We start from the raw sequence: 22,374 nt of genomic DNA, 5'->3' as shown, positions 1-22,374 counted from the left end.
ACGCTGTGAGCGACTGGCTAGCTAAAGAGCAGGGCGACGGCAGGTTTGGTTTCCCAGAGGACTGGAGTTGGGTGTGAGGGCAAGGACGAGCCCCAGGCTCGTTTTCCCCCGTGCGGCGCGGCGGCAGCAGCACCCCGCAGGCCCGCGGCCCTGAGGGGAGGGAGGCGCGGGCGGCCCCGCTGCTCCGCTGCCCGCGGCCGCGCACGCGCCGCCGGGGAACATGCGCAGAGGGGCGGCGGAGCCGGCGCTCCGCGGCTCCCGCGGGGGCGGGGCGGGCGCGCCGTGCGTGGCGGGCGGGCGGCGGCCGCTCCCCGCGGGGGGGGCGGGGCGGGGCCGCCGCGCCGAGCGGGGCCATTTCAGCCGCCAGGCCGGGATGCGCCCGGCGTCCCGCGGCTGTCCGCCCGCCGCCCGCCTTCCCGCGGGGCTGCGGCGCTGACCGCCCCTGCCCTGCGCTCCTGCCCGCCCGCCGCTCTACCCCACACCAGCCCCTTCCACCTCTGCCGCCGGCGGCGCCATGGCGGCCCCCAGCAGCATCGTGCCCGTCATGGCGAGTAAAACCAAGACCAAGAAAAAGCACTTCGTGGCGCAAAAAGTGAAGTTGTTCCGGGCTAGCGACCCGCTGCTCAGCGTCCTCATGTGGGGGGTCAACCACTCGGTAAGCGCCGCCGTTCGACCCGCAGCAGCCCGCCCGCCTCGCCGGGGCATCGCGGCCGGGGCAGCCCCCGCCGGCGGGGCCGGGGCGCGCTGCCGAGCGTGGGAGCGCGGAGCGGCGCGGAGCGGCTGCAGCGCCCTGCCCGGCGCGGGGATGCGCGGGCTGCCCGCGGGTGCCCGTGTCCGCCCGTTCGCCCCGCGGTTCCGCTCGCTGGCAGCGGGCGGGAGGTGCCCGGGAGGGGACGGTGCTGCGAGCGGAGCCACTCGCTCCGCTCCTGCCGCCGGCCGCGGGCAGGCGCCGCATGGATGTGCTGCATCCAGTTGGGAAAAATCCCGGTTATCAGTGGGAGCTGGCCAAGTTCGTCCCATGTCCGTGCGGTTCGCTTCGGCGAGTGTCCGCTGCCGGCGTGCGCGGGGGAGGGGAGGAGGAAGGGCTCGGTGTGGTAAGGCGGCAGAACTGCACCATTTGCCAAGTGCTCCATCACCCTGCGGGGACGGGCGGCGCGGGCGAGCCCCCGGCCCGGTGGTGGTCTGCCTTAAAATTAGGAGCCTGGTAAAGATGTCTCGTGGTTTGGGCATTACGAGGTTCACATCGCACCTTTGCGTCTTTGAACAGCTACCGTGGCAGGTTAAAAGTGTAAAGCCCAAAGATCGTCGAAAATCGGGGATCCGGACGATCGAGTAAAAAACGTATTCCCTTCTGCTGGCGGAGCGAAGCCTGTATGCCTGTGTCGGGTTTGCATGGGTTACGTCTGCTGCGGAGTAACGAGCGTATAAGAATGTCAGCGTGCAGTTTGAGATTAGACTACACATTTTGAAGCAGCCACATGAAACCGGCAGAGCAGCCTGTAGTATTTGTTTGCTATTCCTTTTGTTTCCCACACATCCATATCCCATGAGGTTTTTTTCCTCTGTGGATGTTTCAGTAATTTTTGCCCAAAGCCTGGAGTCTGTGCATCAAGACTGAGCCCTGTTAGAGCTGTGTTAAACAGCACAGTGCCTGAAGTGAGGATCATGAGAAAATGCTTTGGCTGTATGTACCAGACAGAGCAGAAGCTTCAGTGAAGTTGAATAGTCTGCTTAAGGTGGCACTGTGAGTCGGTAGGAAATGGTGACAAAGGATTTCAAGTTTTCTGTAGGTCAGTTGTGAGCAGTGACATCCTATGTCATGAACTGATGAGACAGTAGTTATTTACCTGCAAAGCAGAAGTGTCTTTAGTTGTGAGAGTGCCTGATATTCTGTTTGCCTGAACTGGGAAGAAATGCACACGTTTCTTTTGCTCTTCTTTCAGTGGCTACTGTTACAGAAAATTCCCAAACAGGCCTCTTTAATGAAAGAAAGCAAGCTGGTAATTGCAGGGTGAGAGACTTGTACTGAATGGCAGCGTGTGCTAGCTGCTCACTGTCTCCCGGAGGAGAGAGGGAGAAGATCACTGATGAAAGCAGAGATCTTCCTGTTGCAACAGCTCATTGCTATGTGAGTTCACACTGGAAATACTATGTTTAGAAGAAAGACCTCTTCACTACAAGTAATAACCAAGTAAATAGTGACAAATGCAGCGCCATATGTGATCCTCACCATCCTGCAGTCATGTGCTGTATGTGCATAGCTGGTACCAGTAGAAAACGTCATAAAGTGTGTTGGTTCATGCACAGAAGATTCAAAATTGTGTACTGAAGTCCTTTTATTGGAGAGGCTTGAAAAACAACACCAGCAACACAACAGGCTCAGAGAAAAGAGGTCTCACATTCACATGAAGGTGATGGTTGTAGGTGTGAATATCTGTTATGTTCTGCAGATGGCATTCCATTTCCTTTCCCCACTTCAAAATGTAGTCATGAGTAATGCTTGGAGGCCCTGTGGAAGTGAAATCCTGCTGAATGAGAGAGCATGGAAAAAAAAAGTTAATTTGATGCGTCCAAATTAAACATCTCTTCTTGGCCAAGAATGCAGCATTGAAGCATTGCAGGCTCCTCTGTTAGATGCTTTTCCTGTCATTTTGTAATGCTTCATTGGCACTGTCCAGCAAATGCAAATAAGCGTGCAGCATGGTTTAACTCTGTTATCATGAATAAGAGTTTGTCGTGGGAGAAATACAAACAATGTGTGTGGATTAATTAAGAACAGGAATTAAGAATCCTTAGGTTTCTTAGCAGAATAAACAGAAATCCATAAGCAAAGGCTAGAATAGGAACTGAGCATAGATCATAGCTCATGATGGTAGCAATTAAAATTAGAGCACAGTGATCATCTGAAAATTTATATTTAAGACTGCCTGTAGTGCCTATCAATTAATGAGACAGTAGAAGTCTGAGTCTTACTAACTGTCTTGGGGAATAAGTATATATATTAAAACTGAAGCTGAGAGGCAGTTCCTACATTTCTGACATTGCTGCATATTTTGGAAGGAAACACTTGGTGAAGATAATAAACCTGCAGAAAAATCATCTTTTTCCTTTTTTAATCTTAGGACTATACTTGTTTGTTGAGTTTTGGAGGATTTTCAGAGTTTGGAATTGTATGTGAAGGAGTTAAGGAAGGAAAAAAAACCCCCAACTGTTGTCTTAACTCCTGTCCTGGGAGGAAACATGACTCTAATGGGAAAACCTAAACATTGGTGCCACAAAGCTGAGGGCTGACAGCAGAAGTGTGAATTCTTTACGAGGGGAGAAATTTGCAGAGGCATGTCTGTTGCCCAAGGTTCTTATCAATTACCCACCCATTCAAGAAACTGTAAGCAACTCACTGTTGCTATTTAAGTAGAAGTAGCAAGATACCTAATGCAAAACCCTGCTTGGTAGTACAGTCAAGTTCAGTAATAACTTCAAAGGGCATGTGAGAGAAAAACATGCGAGTGTTACCCAAATGTCTTACAAAGCAAGAAAAAATGTGTTCACATTTGGAACTGTAAATTCATTTCTCAGTACTCTGACATATGCTGTGGAATGAAGCTTGCTTCTAAGTGAAAGGGAAAGCAACTGTGTCCTATTTTGTAGAGCTGATTATAATACTGATGACTTGTAGCAGCAAAGACTAATTGTCAGTGCTTGGATCTTGCAGGCATCTGCATCATTAACAGTTGATTTTATCTTGGTCTTTTACCCTGTGTCAAAGATAATATGGCTGTGCTACTGAAATATTTAAACTAAACTGGTTAGTATGACTTAAAGCTATATTTTTAACTAGCACCATAATTTATATTTAATTTACAACTGATATGGTAAATAACATCTCTATAATGTCACTTTTGCTGGATTTCCAATAACTGTAGGAAGGAGGAGAGGAAAGGAAGAAGGTGGCATGTAACTTGTTTTCTGGGCCCATAAATGAAATCCACAGATTCTGTGTTTTCTGCAGGCACAATGATGGTAAGTGTGTTCTCACTAGAATTAGTTGCCTGTTTCTGTTAGGAGCTTGTTAAGAAAGCTGGGAATTTGTAGGCTTAGGTCCTTCAAAACATCGCCCTGAAAGATAGCAGAAAACTAATACAAGTGGGAGTTTTTGTAACTAATTTTGAGATAAAGAACAGACTGCTGGAGAGCTTGCCTACTGTGTCAACCATTAAATTAAATGTATTTAGGAGAAGAGCATGAATGTGTAATGAAGCTATTGATTGTAGTGTACAAGTTTAAAAAAAAAAAAAAAAAAAACAACCAAAAACAAACAAGCCCCCCCCCTCCCCCCAGCCCCTGGAATCTGTAATCACCATCTGTTTCTTGGATGATTACAAGCTGATCCAAAAATTTAACAGTGCCTGATTTCTCAATGGCACTTGCTGCTTAATAAGCAAGTGGAGAATCAAGAATACATGGATAAAATTACTTTCCCCCCAGCACTTTGTGGAGTACATCAGAAGGAGTGTACTTTCTGTGGCTGAAGAATTCAGCACACAGTGAACTCCATGACCATCTTGAACTGCTCACATGAGGCACTGTGCGCTTGTGCTACTGTTGCACTCTTCCCTGTATTTTTGCTTGATATTTTTAACAGAAGTGGAACAACACCAGGACAGAATAATGAAAAGAGAGCTGTGGGACTCCTGTCTTACAGTGTAGCTCTTGGATTCCTTCCCCTTAGAATTGGAAACTGGGAGGAGAAAAAGCATGACAAGTAAATGCATCTTTCTTCCCCTCTCATGCAGTAAGATATATTTGATCACATTAAGAATGCTTCTGTATCTGCAGAAAGCTATAAAATATGTGCTACAGTAAGTTTTTAGTTTGGGTGTTTTCTTACCTGATATACCAGTCCTGTTACAAACTTTTATCCAGACAGATACACAAGTAGGTAATTCATTAATACCTATATTTATGTTTTATCATGCCACTGGGGAGCTTGTTAAGTAAAGTAGAACCTCTTGGTTGTGGCATAAATCACTTTTCTTAGTCCTGACTTACCTAGCATCTCTCCTAATAACTTTCTGTCCTGACACATTGTACATGTTGGAAAATAACACTGTAAAAGTGTTAGAGTTCTTCTGTAGGAAGATGAAACCTAAATAATTGAAAATCAGGTGATACCCTCTGGAATGCAAACTCCATGCTTATGACCAGTTTCCATTAAAGAAAGGCTGAGATCGGTTGAAAACAAGCCCATAGCACTTAGTACTAGCAGTATGCCTTCCAAAGTTAAAGGATTTGATAAATTATATGTCTGTATTTTTAATGTAGTCTTAAATTATATGACTGGTGGCACCCTGAGGATATGGAGCCATAATGTTGACTCATGGCATTGGCTGTCAGCACAACAGGTTGGTTGGAAACTATTTTGGGGTGGGGAGGGCTACTCATCATTTGTCAGGTGTGTTCTTACTATTTGTGTTTAATGCAGACCATCGTTACTGCAGCTGTTATAAGTGGTTTTTCAAAACTAATGCAGAATAAAACTAAAGGTATTATTCAAGGTTTTCAACAGTGAGCTTGGAAAAAAACAAACCATCTTTTGAATTGTTTAATGGAGGTGGTGTTAGACTATGGGAGAACGCTCTTTCTAAGAAGCTGGAAGAAACAATGTATTAAAAAGCATCGATTACATCACAGCAGATAATAAAGCAATTAAAACTATTTTTAAATAGTCAATTGGGCACTCAGCCCAGATGTTTGCATATAGAAGGAAGCAGAACAGGAAGAGCTATTTATTGAAAACTTGGTTCTTTTTTGGGTGTCAGGCTCTGTGTACTGCAGAAATTAATTTGCTACTGCTTTTGCAACTGAGTGGATGGACTAGTAAAAATAAATTGTAAATATTATGATTAGGTTAAGGGTAGTAAACATGCCTCTGTGAAATACAAATGGGAGTAATATTTCATGTCCTTCTGTAAACTATTGAAAGGGACACATACAATAGTTTCTGTTAGGGATGAGAGTGGAAGAGCTATGAAAGAGCTCTGACTGCAGTTTCAAAACTACTTTCTGTAGTTTCTTCCAAATTACAAGATAAGGTGCTACAAAGGCTAGGGTTGTTTTTTTCTTTTCCTGTGGGTTTTTGAAACTGAATTTCATTAACCCCAGCAGAGAGGGCTGGACAATGTCTATGAAGCAAATAGGCAGCATGAATTTGTTTTGTTGGCTCAACTTAGTTGTCTTATTTGAGTATCCTGCACCAGATGCCTTAAGAGTCTCTAGGGTATTATTTTTTAATTCCTTGCTCATTAAAACAGATACTTGCATTATGCCCATTACCAGGGCCCGGTAGATGTTTATTTTCCTTCTGTAGTTTCAGGGTGGCAAACTTTATTTACAATGACTGACTCACCTCATTATTCAGTTCCTCCTCTACAGTCCTCTGTTCTGTTCTTCCTTGAAAAGATCTCATCTTGTGCTGTAGGGATCCGTACACTAGCTGTACATTGTGCAACCACATGACACCTTCAGAGGTGAAACAGCCCATTATTTACATCTCTTCAGTGTAATCTTGCCAAAACTAAGTACTTGGGAGTTGTAGTCACTTTGGGTTATGGATATCTTGACTTGTTGAGAGGTTAGTCATCCTGGTTAACTATGAGGTTTTAAAGGTTTAAAAGTAGTACATATTCATCTCTGTACTCCAGTTTGAATTCATTATTTTATGCTTATTTCCAAGGCATATTTCCATGTGTTTCCATTTCTTTTACTTGGTACTTACTACACAATATCTAACACAAGTTCTGATTTCTCTTCCTCACTTTCACTGCTGGAACCCATGTGTTTGCACTTGGCAGAATAGTTGAAGGCAGTCTAAAAAATTGCTGCCTTGCTATGGATGGTAATGACAAACCTTGTTAGTTTTCATAGTCTGCATCCTGGTACATGGTGAAATGGTTAGCTTTGAATTATCGAGATGGTGACTTCTTGCATGTGGTTTGCTACATGATCATCTGTCTTATGATCTTCCTGTTGAGCCTGGGCTGTTCTGCAGTCATTAGTTTTGTGTTGAGAGATTGCTTAATAAGGGTGTTGTGAAAATAGTTTGAAGTAGCGGATGCTGTAGTGATGGATCTCAAACTGAAAAGAAAACATTAGCTTTCTCCTCAAAGGATGAGGTTGAATAGTTGCAGTAGAAGTACTTAATGGCCATACATGTTTTAGACTACTTGATTTTCATCAGGCTTGGTGAACAGCTACCTTGTGCACTGGGCAAGGTAATTAGTCTAATCCAGCTCTTACTTGTGTGTTTTAAGTTCCCAAGACAATCCTAATATTCTTAACACAGCTGTGAATATATGCATGATCCTTTTAGATTGTAAGACAAAACTGAAAAAAATCACATTCCCTTATGTGGCATTATTAGAAAGCCTGTGTAGCTCCTTGGTGAGATTGAGATTTACAGAACCACCTTTCATCTGCTTGAGCTAACTAGTTTAGTCTTTCACTTTTCCTCATCTCCCTCCTGATGTCTTAGTCATATGCTGTCTCACAACTCAGCTATATCTGTGTTTGCATATTATCAATCTCTGCCGTTAGAGTCTTCCTGGTTAACAAGTTCAACCATATCTGTTTTCTTTATTATTACTCAGCTCCAAAGTAATAATCCAGCAAAAATACATTTTGAGGAGTTTTTTAGATGGCCCATAATTCATTGAAGTTCATGGTCCAGCTATGCAAACAGCTGTGCCAGCACAAAGAATGTTGATGCAAAAACAGTAGAGACAGAGGAAAATAACTTCCTTGTAAGGAAGCGCCAGTTTAAGCTAGTGTAAGGTTAGACAAACTACAACCTCCATAATACTGAAGCCTACTAAAGGTGGGGCTGCTGGACTGGTTTCCATTCTCTCTGGTACTGGTCTGATCCTATGGCAAGTTCATTTGGGGAGATAGGCTAACAGAAAAACAAATTCAGAAAAGTGAATGTCGTAAGAGTTGTATTCCTCAAAAGGCCATATTTGTAAGTGTTAGTCCCAATTAAAAGAGGAATTGCAGGGAGCATAAAGGGAAGAGTCTGTTTGTGTACTTACAGTGGCTTAAGGACAGCTGGAGGGACTTGTATAGCTCTAGAGTGGGCTCTGTGACTGACCACTCATCTCCTATCTATAGCTCAGTTTCATGTGCAGTAACCTCAAGTCAAACTGTTGTCCACAGTGAAAAAACCCACTTGAGTAGAGAACTCTCACTGCATTCTGCAATTTTAATGGGGACACCTTTCTCAACTATCTTAGTTTCTTGAAATAATAGCTTGTTTTGAAAAAGACCGAACTATCTATATGGCACCAATTGGTTTCAGGTGATTTCTGCAATCTTGGTTTTAGAACATGGTAAACTCCTAACTTCATAACTTGCATATCCAGACATTAAATGTCTTCAGAAAGATTATAATGGTTTCCTAGGGCATCAGTAGGAGTTTTTAAGGTTGTTTTTAGAGGAAACTGCCAACATCTCAAAGAACTTCTAAACAATAACAATTCTTAAGAATCCTACCTCTAGTCTCCTGCAGCCTATCAAGTATGTGGCTGTAGCATCACTGACTCTTTTGGATGGCAGAGAGAGAGGAAAATTACCAACTTGGTTAGCCTAAGACCAGTTTTAAGAAAGTGACTTTAGTTTTACTATACTGTTATTTAGTGGCTGATAATTTTACTATACTGAACTGAAATTGAGAAATATCTGATTAGTTTGTGGTGCCAAGCCTCAATCATGTTGCCCAGTGTTTTGTAGACCCTTGCTAAATCATGTGGTTACCAAAAGCATTTTTAATACAACAGATTATGATGTCAGTGTTCCTGGCTGTGCTTTTTATTTGTTCAATGTGCTTTTCCCTCTCAGAAATGTAAGTTTTCTGTAGTCAGTGTTTATTGGTGTTATGGTGTGGTGTGACCTTCATGAGTTTGGTTCTGGGTGGTTATAACAAAACTTTCTAGAGGAGCTAGGAGAGAAATAGTTGTTAAAGTTTGTGGTTGTTGGGGCCCTTTACAATGTTCAAATCTCATGTATTATGGTTTCCTGGAGCTGAGCAAAAGTTGGAAGATTGACATAACAAAAGCAAGGTTGCTAATCTCTGAGCTTCCTGCTTTGGTCTTTCTGACTTTTTGTATTTTGAGCTGAATATAGAGCTAGTTTTGGGAGACCAAGTTGCAAAATACCAAAAATTGAGAAAACAGTTGAGTTGAGGAATGGGGATATCTATTTTTACTTCTGGAAGAGGAAGGGCTTATCAACAGATGCTGTCTCAGCTGGCTATTCAAAAGAGCAGGCTTTCTCTCTGGGAAAGACTGCAGTTTCAGACAAGCTGACTTTACTGGAAAGCCCATTCCAAACCTCTTTAATCACTACGAACTTGCAGGTAGAGGGCTCAGAAGTGACTCACTCAAACTGAAATGCAGTGTCAGATGCTTGACACCAGCTTCCTGTGCAGTGCTTTGGGGATGATGCAAATTAGGGTGTCCCTGCTGCTCTCAGTGCATGTTCCACCTGCCCTCAGTAGCAGATGAGAATTGAAAAGAAATGTTTTTGTTTAATAATTCTTTTAGGTCTTAAGCAGAAGTGTGCTTTCAGTCTGACTCATGATTCACTTTGCAGTGTGTGGTATGTTAACCAGCCTTCTCCTGTGATGACACAGTGGTCCAAACAGGAAAAGCTTCCTGGATATTCTTCAGGTTTACAGAACACAAGTAAAAGTTATTTACAGAACCAAAATCTTGGTTCTGTAAAACCTGCTTGTTAACAGACCCATGTACCTGCTTGCAAGCAAAAAGCTCTGCAACTGCTGATTTTGGAACCTCTTGCCCATTCTGTTCCTGATATAGCAGCTTTTCCAGCTGTTATTTTGGGCTTCAGCTGATTCAACAATGCTGCTTTCTCTTTCTACCTACAGCTGCAGGCAGTTGTGGCTGGTTATTTCATTTGAGTGAGCAATGTCCTTCAGGCTGTGTTGGCTCGGTGATGTTAATAGGGCTCAGATGTCTGTGAGCTCACAGAATCCTGCACCCCTTGTTGCTCCTTTGCTTTGCAGTACATCAAAGCAAAACAGTATTGAAATACTGAGTATCTTGACTATTGCTAGTGTGTGAGTGCAGTGGATTTCTCTTCCACCTGTGGAGGTTTTTTTTTCCCCATGTTACAACAGTTACCTGGTGTTGGTATTGGTGCTTTTATCACTTTACAAGCAAATTACTCTTCAGACACTTTTGTACTTGATAAATCCTTTGGAGATGTATATTGCAGTGTAAGTTTGTACTTGGAAGATGTCATTCCATAGCATATTTTTAATATTCCTGTCTTGTTGTGGAAATATCCCAGACTTTCATGTTTAAGTCAAGTTTTTCATTTTCCTGTGAAAACTTGCTGAGGTTTCTAGCTGAACATGACTTGTTTCACAATAAAAGGTTAAGCACCTAAGAAGTTATTGGAAGAGCCTGAAAGTAATGCTTACTCCTGCATGATGTGCTGGTCACCTGAAAGATTTATTGAGTTCTTGTGGGTGATGACTCTTTTACAATGGGCTGCTTCTTGCTAACTACTCTGGAACAATGTGCCTGAAGTCTTCACCCATTATAAATGCCCTTCAAAAGGTAGAGACTCTTCCCTGAAAAGCCATGTTTCTAACTGTTTTATAGGAGAATGTGTGTAATGATTGGTTGTTTTGGGGGTGTCTTTGTATTTCTGAAGTGGCTAAGCCTTATAGTATTTGACATGTAAAAATGCTTGTTTTATCCATGTGCCCTAAGACTTATTAGGGTCATGAAAACATTCTTCTTGTTTGATTTTTGTCACAAGATAGTATACTGCTCTTGTGGCACTCAATGCTGAAAAGTTCAGAAATGAAAAACAGATGAGGGATATAGAAATATGTCTAGCTGGCTGACAGTAATTGTCACTGAAGTTGCTGTTGCTATGTGCTTATGATTATCTCAATAGCAGAGCTAAAATTCACTTTAAAACTGCACTTGCTGCTTAAGAAATCCAATGTTTTTTTTTATTTACAAGGTGAAATTTATTTAAGCCATCGTATTTTAATGTGTGTTACTTTATGTAGTTGAGTTGGCCAAGATGTCAGCTGGAACCTGGATCAAGGTTGAATTCAGGTGGTGGAAAGTAACACCTGAAGTAACCTGCTTGCTTTTATTTGTGTTGCCATGGGACACCTTTTGAATTGAAGACATCATCCAGGAGATCTGTGTCATATATGAGCACATAACTGAGATTTCAGGAGTTATTGTTTTTCAGTCAGACTTGTATTCTGACCAATAGTGGCTTTTTGATAAGCAAATCTGAAAGGGACATAGATCATCTGTGTCTTGCTGATAGTCGTGAAATGTATATAGCCTACACCTCAAAAAAAAAAAAGTGGGGGAGTTTGAAATGTTCTGTGATTATTTGACTTGCTGGTCAAAGGCTTTGAAAAGAGGTGACTTGGGACACACTGATTTCTGACTGGGGAAGCATTGTATTTAAATAATAAAAAACTTAGGCCTTTCATTAAAGAAAAAACATAGATTTGGTTGTGTAGACTTTTCAAGATGAAGTTGTATAGCTATATACAATAAGACAAGTAGTTTTACTGCAAAGGTTTCCCTGATTTTTCTTCACCTGCTATTGCAAACAGACTTAAATAGTGGTGCAAGCTGGAATGGAGCATTTGGATGATGAAATTTAATTTTATGGCTTCAAGGAGGTGGAAGAAATAATTGAGAGCCAAGGTAGTAAAGCATGATCCTTGAGCTACATTTTCTCTATTACTTACCTTTGCTTCACTAGCTGTCAAGTCTGAGCTCAGAATTGGTTTGTCAGATCTGTGCTTGCTATGATTTTCCCCTTACTTGAATATGAATTTTTCACAGAAGTTGCTGTGTAACCTCCCATGCTAGGCAGCTCTGCTGAGGGATGCAAAGACTTGTCTTTCTGGGTACTATGGAGTGTATCTGGAACCTTGCTCCACACTTTTGATGCACTCTGCTTTTCCATACCATGCAATATGGACTAATAATAATTGTCTAGGTAGTAGACTGTTTCTCTCTCCTTGAGTGCTTGATATCTCAAATACTTGAAATGTAATTCTGTGGACCATAACCATATTGGGTACTTAGTTTATGGAAATGATCTCTGTTGTTGAAGTTTGTATAGTCCAGGAATGCTGAACTTTGTTACATCTTAGTTGTTGATGCAGTTATGCCATGCAGCTATGTCTCTACAGTTTGTGCTAGACTACTTAACCACTCTTTGAAAAACATGAAGTTTTATTTAAGTTTTCAGATATATCTGATGTCTCAGAATTTGAGGTAGAGTGGACAAAAGGGGCCAGACAAACCAGGAGTGAAAATACTCATCTTGTGTACTCCTTGGACATAAAATAAACAGTGTGTGGTGAGTCACAGCACTTCCACTGTATAACTGAGGGGAGCTTGCAAGTTTTTAATTATTTTAAGGGACTGTCCAAAGAATTGGTATTGTTGAATTTTACTGTATCTTCCAGGACAGATAAGCTTATTTCCTGCCTAATTAACTTATTGCTTTCTGAAGTATTTCCTAAAGCCTTGAGATCCTGTGCATTTACATGTATTTGCATAAGTAATGCACAAAGGAAAGTGCTCAAGAGGCTCTGGCTGGTGCTTCTGGTGGAGTTGGCAGTGCTCACTGTTGCACGAGGTACCTGTTTCACAGCTCCCCCAGCGAGCAGACAGCTTTGCAGCCACCTTGGAGGGGCATGGTAATTGGACCAATGATAGAAGTGCAGTCAAACAAATCCAGCCTGCAGCTCTGCTTTTGGGCCAGTCAAGCTGGCACAGGCTGTGGATGCTGAAATCTGCTCTTAAAGCATCCAGGGTGACTGATCAGAGAGAGGTGCCCATGCTGTGGATGTCTAAAGTTTTGGAATGGTGATTGCAAAAATTAGAATGAAATAAAAAATTGTGCAACATTACATCAAAGCCAAATTAAGCTAACCACCAATGAAAACTCCACAATACTGTTGGTCATCTTCAATTATCCAGGCCATGACTGCAGAATTGTTGCATGACATTATTGTAAATATAAAATATATCCTGTGTTAGTATAAACATTTTCTACCTAAGTGACACTTTTGTTGTCACTTAGCTCCAACAATATGAAACCAAAGACATTTAATCTTGTTAATTTTCCATAGTGATTTACTGATGAGCTAATTAAATTATTTATTGGCTACCCTGCCGACCCCCCCAAGGTATACTTAAGGTCAGGAAGTATGAAATAACTTAACCTGACATGAGTAATACTGCAGTGTAATACCTTCATTCCTAAAGGTTTCTGAAGATCTAAATCTGGCATTGTACCTTCACTTTCCACATGTGGAAAGGAAGGGTGTTTTACAGACTAGAGGGGAATTTTGTTTGGGGGTTTATATGGCTTTCAGTTGTCTTTCTCTGATTTCTGGCCAAGTTGTTACATAAAAGCACAGCTTCATCCTGGGCCTCCCTAAACCTTCCACGGGTGAGCTCAGCTGCTAGCAGTGTGTGTGTGTCTCTGGTCAGCCAGGTCAGCTGCTTGCCTGCTGAAAACTGATGCTGTTGAAGGCAGGCAGGGGGGAGCAGAAAGGACACGAGTGGGATGCAGGCACTGCTGGGAGCAGTGGGCAGGAGAGCACACTGAGTTGGAGCTGGGTGATGCCTTGCTGCAGAGGTAAGGCTAAGCCTTGATCTGTGCCAGCTGTGAACCAGATCCTTTTTGGGACCCTGTTGGTTTCTCTCCCCGTGTGCAGGGTAGCGATTTTGAAACTTGGAAGGTTGTAATGGTCATCCTCCAGAGGAGGAGCAATAGATAGAAAAAGTAAAATCTGTCAGCTGCTGCTTGAAGTTTCTGCTTCTACAGGTTTTACCAACAGCCTTATCCTAATAACCCTCTTTATTCTTAAGCTTGTTGTCCTCTAACAACAGATACCAAGTCTCTTAACACTTAATCAATTTTGTGCTTTCTATGTCAAGAAAACAAGCAGTAAAATCTGACAACTCTGACATTGCTAGTTTAAATATCAGTCTTTTAGGGGAAATGCTTTTAGAAGTACATGCAGCAAATGCTAAGCAACTGAAATGTAAAGGAAATGAAAGTATAGTCTCTGGTACGGGATTTTGTAAAAATCCATATGGAATACAGTATACATATCCATGATAGCTTTTCATATCTTGGAAATGCTTCTGCTTTTGCCAGTGGGAGACACACCTGTTTCAGTCTATAGCTGAACCTTAAAATGAGTGTGTTGGACTTAGTTTATCGTAGTGTTCTGTCTTTAATGTTGTGGGTTTTGCAGTAAGTGATAAGGAAACCTGAACAAACTGTTCCCCTGCCTCTTTGTCAAGAAATGGGATCGTTATTTTACTTTGTTATTCCTCTGAGTCCTTCTTGGCATTATATGAGATTATTGAAAATCTTCACAGAAAGGATAACCTTTTTTCCATGCCTTGAGTCTCTTTCCTTCTGTTTTTGAATGTACATCACTTACACCTCCATTGCTGTATTCCCTTCCAGTTTAGGGTTGTAAAATTTCTAGTAAATCTTTCCCCTGAGGGACAATTTATGCTTACTCTGAATAACAGTTTGCCAGATAGGTAATACTGTATTAGCTTGCTTGCTTCTATATGTCGTTAGGGACTCTGACTATATGCTCCTAGTAGGAGTCTTGGAAGGGATAACTTGTGGTTCTTTTTCAGGTGTTGCTTCATTTCTACCTCCTTTCAGCAACAGTTGTTGGTTTCATCCAATTTTTTTCCCACTCTTTTCAGTATTGTACCTTTGGCCAAACTTTTTTAGAGAGAAGAAAATATTTTTAGGAAATTGAGTACTTAGTTTCTGGTGGGATCTGATAAGTATTGTAGGCAGTGCAAAAGGGGCAGGCAAAGCTGCCTGGTGGGATGCAGAAGCAATGAGTCTGTCCCCTTGTGGAAGGGGTAAACTATTGGCTTTGGTGTCTTGCATCCCAGTTTTAACTTCACTCATATTGGGGACACTTGTAGACTCTCACAGCAGTGCTTCTCAATAGGTGCTATGGGCAAGCAGGATAATATCTACATGGGTGAAAAATTAAGATAAGTCTAGTTGAAATTGCTTGTGTTTGTGCAGCCACAAACTGCCATGTGTTTTACATGATACATCTAACTAGCTGACTAAAAAAGACCTTCAGCATCTACTGTTGGTCCAACATACTGTTTTAATTTGCCTTTGTTCAGAGACTGACGTCTACTCTCTCCACTGCTTCAATAAGAGACATGCTTCAGATTCAAATGGTTTCTTTCCTGAGTGACCCACTTGTATTTTCACATGTGGTCTTTCTATTAGGTTGTGTTCCAGCAGTATGAATTGCAGCAGAGCAGCAGTGCTACCTGTGATTGAAGGTACAGGGCTAAATACCTCTCATCAAGCCCTTCTCAGCTATGTCTGTGGCTATAATAAAAGGAGCCTGAGTTCCTACTGCTTAGTTTATATTGGCTCTAGTATTTGTCTGATGATCCAGTAAATTAATTCAGCTTGCTAAAAGACCAGAGACTAATCTGGCAAAAAGTCTCTGTTGTGGGCTTTTATTTTGTTCTCATTTTTGCTGGGTTCATAGGCTGAATCAATTTGCTTTCTGATCGAAGGGGTTGTTGGTTGAAAGGGGAAAAGGAGGCAGGACTATTCCCACTTGCCAAATGGCAAATCATGTAATTCAGCTTAGCTGGGAAGCAAAAGGCTGGGAAAACCACAGCCTGAGCTGGTCTTGCTGCAGGCTACTGCCTTGGTAGGCACCAGCTGAGCTCCACAAAAGGCGTGTTGAATGCCAGGGGGTGGGAGGCTGGATCTGGCTGACAAGCTGGGTTACTCTGCCATGGAGCTACCTTGGAGAAGGTGATGAGCAAAGTTAGCACTGCAGTGCTACACTGTATTGTACAGTAGTCTTCTGAGTTTGAAAGAGTTATTCTGACAATGAGTATTTTCCCTTTCTTATGCTGTTAGGCTTCCATACATCAAACCTGACACCTGGCAGTACTTGGGTACTTGCACTGATGTGCTTTCAAGAGCAGCTTCTAGTCTGTGTGAGTTGTAATACACATACTTTGTGCAAATATTCTAGCTCTTCCTTTAATGATGGCAGGTCTTGGTGTGGGCTTGAGGAATTCAGAGTTGAGTTGACTCCACATACCACGTGTACATCAAATGTTTCCAGAGTATTCTGGACCTGCAACTGAACATGAATTGTCCTTTGTGGTGTGTTTTCTGCTTCCCTTTCTACCACTGTTTCTGGAAGAGTTTTTAGTCATTGCTACCTGCCTTGATTTTTATTTCTTTTTGTGACCTGGATGTTCTGATATCTTACCTCAGTAAAATACTGTATCATATTAAGGTCTCCAAAGAGAACTGACTACATTGCAGATGTTCTTGGGAGCTATGCTCACCGGATTTCTTGGTATGTGGCCAAACTGACTTCTCATTTTGATGTTAAAGACTTTCAGGTATTGTAATTAGTTCTAACACTTCCTCCTCCTTTCAGGATTCTCAGCACAACACTGTTGTAAGAGCTATGTATTAGTGCATGCAGTGACTAATGAGCAGTATGAATGAAGCTTTTGGGACAAGAATTTTGATGCTTGTCTCTAACATACTTGTAGACAGCTCTGGTAAATGCTCAAAAGCTTTTTTTTTTTTGTCTCAATAGATTAAATTTCATACTTGAATTCAAATCTTAGATGCTGCTTATAGTTTGTTGATGTTAGGTGTCACTAGTGCCTTTTCTACAGTTCATTTGCAAAATGTACCAAACAGAGTTGCAATTTAGGTGGCATTATGTCTGACTGTGTACATCTGTAACATGTGAGTGTACTGGTGGTGAGGTAGACAGCTACTTTTTATATGTGCCACAAAAGAAAATTGTAAATACTGCACTGAAAGTGGAGAATGGCATATTCGAGTAAATCCTTGTAATTTCAGGGGACTTAAAACACAATCAGTGGTCTTGGCAGATGGCCAAGGGCACAGGCGGCTTCTGGAACTCTTCCAGCTGTTAATGGAGTGTGGGTTCTGATTAAATTTACTGTGGCCACTGAGTCTTGGTCTGCTTGTCTCTGTATGTGTTAATGTATGCTTTTCTAACAATTAATATTTAATTTTAAAATCTGTTTTAATACTCAAAGGCAGCTTTACAGATCTATGCTCATGACATAGATCTCTCTTTTATGTTAAGCACAATAAAGATTGAAACATAGCAGCATGAGAGAGGCCTTACCATAAAATCTAGCTGTTGTAAAAGCCTTGAAATACTTGTGCTGGCAGCCTTGCAGCCTCCCAAGAAACACTGCTGCATTAGTTATGTGAAGTCTGTTCAATAGTTGACATAATTAACTGATTACAAAAAATAAAATCTAATATAATAGATTTGTGGCATGGTCAGTGGGGCCTTTGACAAGTCTTCAGGGTGGTAGTTTGGACATGAGCCTGCTGGACTGACTGTTTTCCAATTTACTATAGCTGAAACTGTTGCAAAGAAATGGACTGATAGGGCAATCCATTATACTTCCAGATATGTCAGTGGAAGGAAGACTATATTAAAGTAAGATGGCTTTTAGGATGAGGTTATTCTTTTAATTTTGAAGAAATGAGAAGTTTCTTAGACTTCACACCCCAAAGAATAAATTAATAAGAATTGCTAGGCTCGTGCCAAAGGCAAGTTCAGTTCTACAAGAGCACTCCTGTTAAAAGGCTACAAATGCTTTTTACATCAATACCACAAATAGCTTGAGACAAGGGGAAAGTAGATTACTGTAGCATTTGTGTGAGTGCTGGTATGATCCTACAGAGTAGGTGGCTATATATTGGATTAGTTCAGCTCTCTACATAGAAGTGTGCCAGAATTTTTTATTTTTTTACCATATGAATTTTTCAGGTTAAGGAGTCAATCTAATTGAAGTCAGCAGTAAAAGGTGAGGTAATACTATTAATGGAAAATATCTCAAACAATTAATGCAGTAACATAATTGCATAAGAGTACAAAAATGAATGGCTATGCCTCAAGATTATTTTAAAGAATTGTTGATGAGAAACCTTCAAGGAAGACTGTACCTGTAAGAGAAGTCATTCATCTGAATCACTTGAGAAACTTTCTAGGTTCTTGACTAGGTGTTTTTACTTTCCAATTATTAATATATCACACAACTATGATGCAACTGCAGTGATGGCATATAGATAGATATTAGTATCTTAAAAATACTTCATATCTTCAGTTTTGTTAAATTCTGTAATACTTGCACTGTTTTAGGGTGCCATTACATGTGATATATTATAGAGGTCTATGAATCTTAATTACTTTCTGGTTATAAAAAATCTGATTTATTGCTGCATTTCTTTCTCCGGTCTTACTTTTATTACTTATGCTGATTAGCTTGCAAATTGTTGGAAGTGAACAGATGTAAGTCTGTGTAGCAAGGTTTCAAAGCTCCTGCTAAACTTCTCAGTGTGATGAGGCTCCAGAAATCCTGAACTGTGTTACCTCTTTAAGCAAGACTCGTTTGTCTTCATTATACTTTTTTTTTTTTTTTTTCATGCTGAAGAGATGAACCAAGATTCTGTAGTGAGAGGAGGCTGTTATGTGCAGGGTAGTACCTTGATTCTTACAAAAATTGTAATGCTTATTGTATAGAGGAGCTGGAAAAAAGGAATTTATTTTGAGACTAAGGCTAAATCTAAGGTAGGTGAAACTAGGGAGATGTTCCGTTCCTCATTGGAAAAATGTCACTAAGTGATTTGTTAGTTGCTATGATGTGGTGAGGATTAGATATACCTATTTCAATGTGTTTTAAAGTAGGTGTTCTACTCTGAAGGAATATTAAATATTGGGAAGTGAAATGTGACTGTCAGTTGGATGTTAAATATGCCAAGTACTAAAATGTTGTTTTAAACACTGAGATTTTTGAGCAAGATGGAAGAAATAGTATTTCTGAACCTCCACCTTGTCTTGTGGGTGGATAAGTCCTGCATTTGCAACCTTGAGCTATAAGGTAAACTTATGAAATGCATTAGCCTCATTCTAAACACCATTATTCTGGAAACTGATGAGAACTGATTCTATAGCTAATGCAAATTTAATGTTGTGGTGTAAATTATAGCTATTCCTATCTCTTTTCTGTAAGAAGTGATGCACAGTCTGCAGTCTGTGGGTGGGAAAATGAAAAAAATTAAGCCTGAATGATACTGTTCCATCTTTGTAGATCTTACAGACTTTTAACTGTTCTTGTTCAGTGCAAGTTTTGTTTTATAAGTTGAATGTAATGTTATAGGTGCATATGAATTACTTATGTGGAAACTGGATTTATTCCAGTGCTCATATCTCGCAACAAGAGTAAGGTGGTGAATGAATAAAGGTTTTTTGGGTTTGGTTTTTTTTTTTTTTTTTTTGTTTCATTTTTGGTTTTTTTTTTGTGTTGTCCTTCCTGCCCCAGTTTGGCTTTGGTTTAAGGGTGTTGGAGCCTAACTCGAGTCGTGGAAATGTCTGCTTGTGTAACATGCACACATGTGATGTGGCCCAACTGTGCTTAGTCACTTATCACCACACAGGATGGTCAAAGAAATGGTAGGTGAGAACAGACTAATTTGCATTGTTTAAAGGAAGATTTAAGTCATTCTAATCTTTTGTACATTATCAAATACATATATCAAAGTCCATCTCATTCTAAGAGAGGAAAAATAGGAAAAAAAGCCTCCTTAAAAAGAAAGTAACCAGACAGCTCTTAAAGTCTAGATCTCTCAAGTTGACATAGACCACAGTGAAGCCAGGGGTATGTATGACATGGAGATTGATTGTGAAACAGAGTGCCAGTGTGTGCCATCTAGCAGAATTACAAGAGAGCAGAAGAAGCTTGGGTAGCATGGAGACAACTGCCTTCAAAACAAATAAAAAAGCAGAAGGAATAATCAAATGTGTTAAAATAATGAGTCTAGTAATCTAAATGTAGAAACACACTGAGAATTTTGTGGTTAACAAAAGGCATCAAAACTGATAATAATGTTTACTTCCTACAGATCAGAAGGATCCCACTGCCTGTAGGAATTGTGAATGAGCATGTTAATGCAGCATATATAGTAGATATGGCTTTTGCAGGGAAATGAGATTACTTGTGTCTTTCTTCAGTGGGAAGAAAACCAGAGGTTTTGATTTCTGAACTTTTCTTTGTAAGTGATGTCTCAGCTGGTGGGTCTAACATGGTAGAAGCAGGATAAGAGTTTACAGCAGCAAAGTACAAGACCAGGGTGGTATTCACTCTGGTTCTAAATACTCAAAGATGAAATATCAGACTGCTGATGTGTGAATTCTTGTATAAATCTACCGTGTTGCCAGTTCTATAGAGAATGGCAGGTGGGGTGCCAAAACTTAGGTAAGGGAGACTGTGGCATTTCTAAGCCTCTGATGCAAATGTCTGACACAGTCCAGTTAGCAGTGTTACTTATGCAGCCATCTACTACTTACTGTCCTTGTCTCTCTTACAAAAGGCACCTTGACTGTGAGGAAACCTGTCTTGTAACTTTATGGAGGCTGATGGAGGGTCAATAACTATGTGGATAAAAATGATTTAGGTGTCTCTAGTTTCTAAGTGAATTTTGAGAGGGTCCTTCAGTAGCTTTAAAGGGAGTTAATAGCCATAGGATTAGAAGGGGTGGACTTTGTCCTGATAAATAATTCCTTAATTTGTAAAGAAAATAAGGTGGAAGTAAATGCTTGGCTGTATCAGTAAAGAAAGTCACTTCTAGGCAGGACAAATTGCTTTAGTAATCTGAGACTGCTAAATTACCTAAAAGCCCTGGTGACCAGTGAAGAAGTCTGGTGGTTTGTAAAGATTTCCTGAAATTTTTACCTTTCAGCTTGCTGCTGATACCAGATTGATTGGGATAGTAAGGGTGAAGTACAGCTGAAAAGAACCACAGAAGAAGTCATATGACCGAAATTGCTCATTTGTCAGAAGAGCAGGTAGCTGCATTGAGGAGAGTACCCCAGCTTTACCTATAGTGATGGATGCTAAAGTGGCCATAGCTGTGCAGGAGCAAGGTTTGTTATTATTTAGTAGGTTACTGTTACTATTTAGTAGGTGTCAAACAAACAATGTCAGTTACCAGAAGGGGAATACAGAGTAAAGTAAAAAAGGTTTATGTGCTGCTGTGTAAAGCTAGTTTGTATCAGCATTGTGAATACTTTGTATGGTCTTCTCCTGCTAGAATGTATAGTAGAGCTTAAAGCTCAGTTGAGGGCATGAAGGATGATGAAAAATGCAGAACATCTTTGGTGTAGATACTCGACTAAGCATCAAGAGTTGTCAGGATGGAAAACAGATGATTGAAGGAGATCTGAAGTCTCAAAAGTCATGGGTTAAAGTGAGGACTGGGCAGGAAGTGATTTCTGCCTTTTCCATGAAAGATGTAGAAGTTGGGTTCAAAACCAAGTGGTTTTTCATGCAGCAAATTCAAGACTTTAGAAGATAAAAACAAACAATTTTTATTTCATCTTTGAGCACAAATTATTATGATGTACTATAGACTTGCTGTCTACATTGCAAGAGGACTGAATTTTAAATTATGAGGATCATAAACATCTACTTTGTCAGTGGCAAGCTATTGCTGCTGTTCCAGTTTGAAAATAATGCATATTTTCTATGTTCTTCAACCTATTACAGCACAGTAGAAACTTAACTGAATTTTAATGATTTCACTGTAGTGAATTTGAAATCAATCCAGAATAATGCTGTCTTTGTTTTTAATGTTTGTTTTGCTTAATGTAAAACCTTTCCTAGCTAATTAGTTGAAGTTTGCTTATGTGCTTCATATTTGTTAATAAAATCCAAAGAGAAATACTGCTGTTTAAGTGTTGTGATTAGTAGTTACTTGTACAAGTTTACATGGGAATGCTGTTCTGATCAAGCTTGATGCTCTCTTCCTCAGTTTAAGCTCTAAGAGTTCAATGAGTTTTATGTTAGATACTGTACAAAAAGCTCATCACTGTGAGGAAGGTAGCTGATAATCAAGACCTGCTTAGTCTTTGCTTCACCATCTAATCTTAGTGCTTTCAGTTGCACATCTGAATAATTAAAGAGATGACCCTTCTAAAGGGACAGATGGAGGGAAAGCTCTGATGAAGAATTTATTATAAGAAGTAAATCTTGCCCTTGTCCTTGGCACACCTTGTCAGCTAAAATTAAAGATTGCTTCATTAAAGATTGCTTGCTTTATTTAAATCATGTAGCTGGCAGCTTGGTTAATTAGCTTTTTTAAACACAGGATTTTACAGTTGATGAGTTTCAAAACTTCACCTCACTTTTACATCATCCAGGA

The 22,374-nt window shown here is 40.7% G+C and overlaps 1 protein-coding gene across 1 annotated transcript in view; it reads left to right on the top strand.

Moving 5' to 3' along the window:
- The first annotated feature begins 306 nt into the window (after nt 1–306).
- PIP4K2A (phosphatidylinositol-5-phosphate 4-kinase type 2 alpha) overlaps nt 307–22,374 on the top strand; it is a 106,290-nt gene continuing 84,222 nt past the window's right edge. Inside the window, exon 1 of the mRNA XM_056484781.1 lies at nt 307–655. Within this exon, the coding sequence (XP_056340756.1) occupies nt 515–655 (141 nt within the window). The 5' untranslated portion in view covers nt 307–514. The remainder of the gene's footprint in view (nt 656–22,374) is intronic.

The sequence above is a fragment of the Oenanthe melanoleuca genome, chromosome 2 (assembly GCF_029582105.1).
Source record: "Oenanthe melanoleuca isolate GR-GAL-2019-014 chromosome 2, OMel1.0, whole genome shotgun sequence".
Taxonomy (NCBI): domain Eukaryota; kingdom Metazoa; phylum Chordata; class Aves; order Passeriformes; family Muscicapidae; genus Oenanthe; species Oenanthe melanoleuca.
The sequence above is the reverse complement of the archived record's forward strand: the minus strand, read 5'-3'. Positions and strand labels throughout refer to the sequence as shown.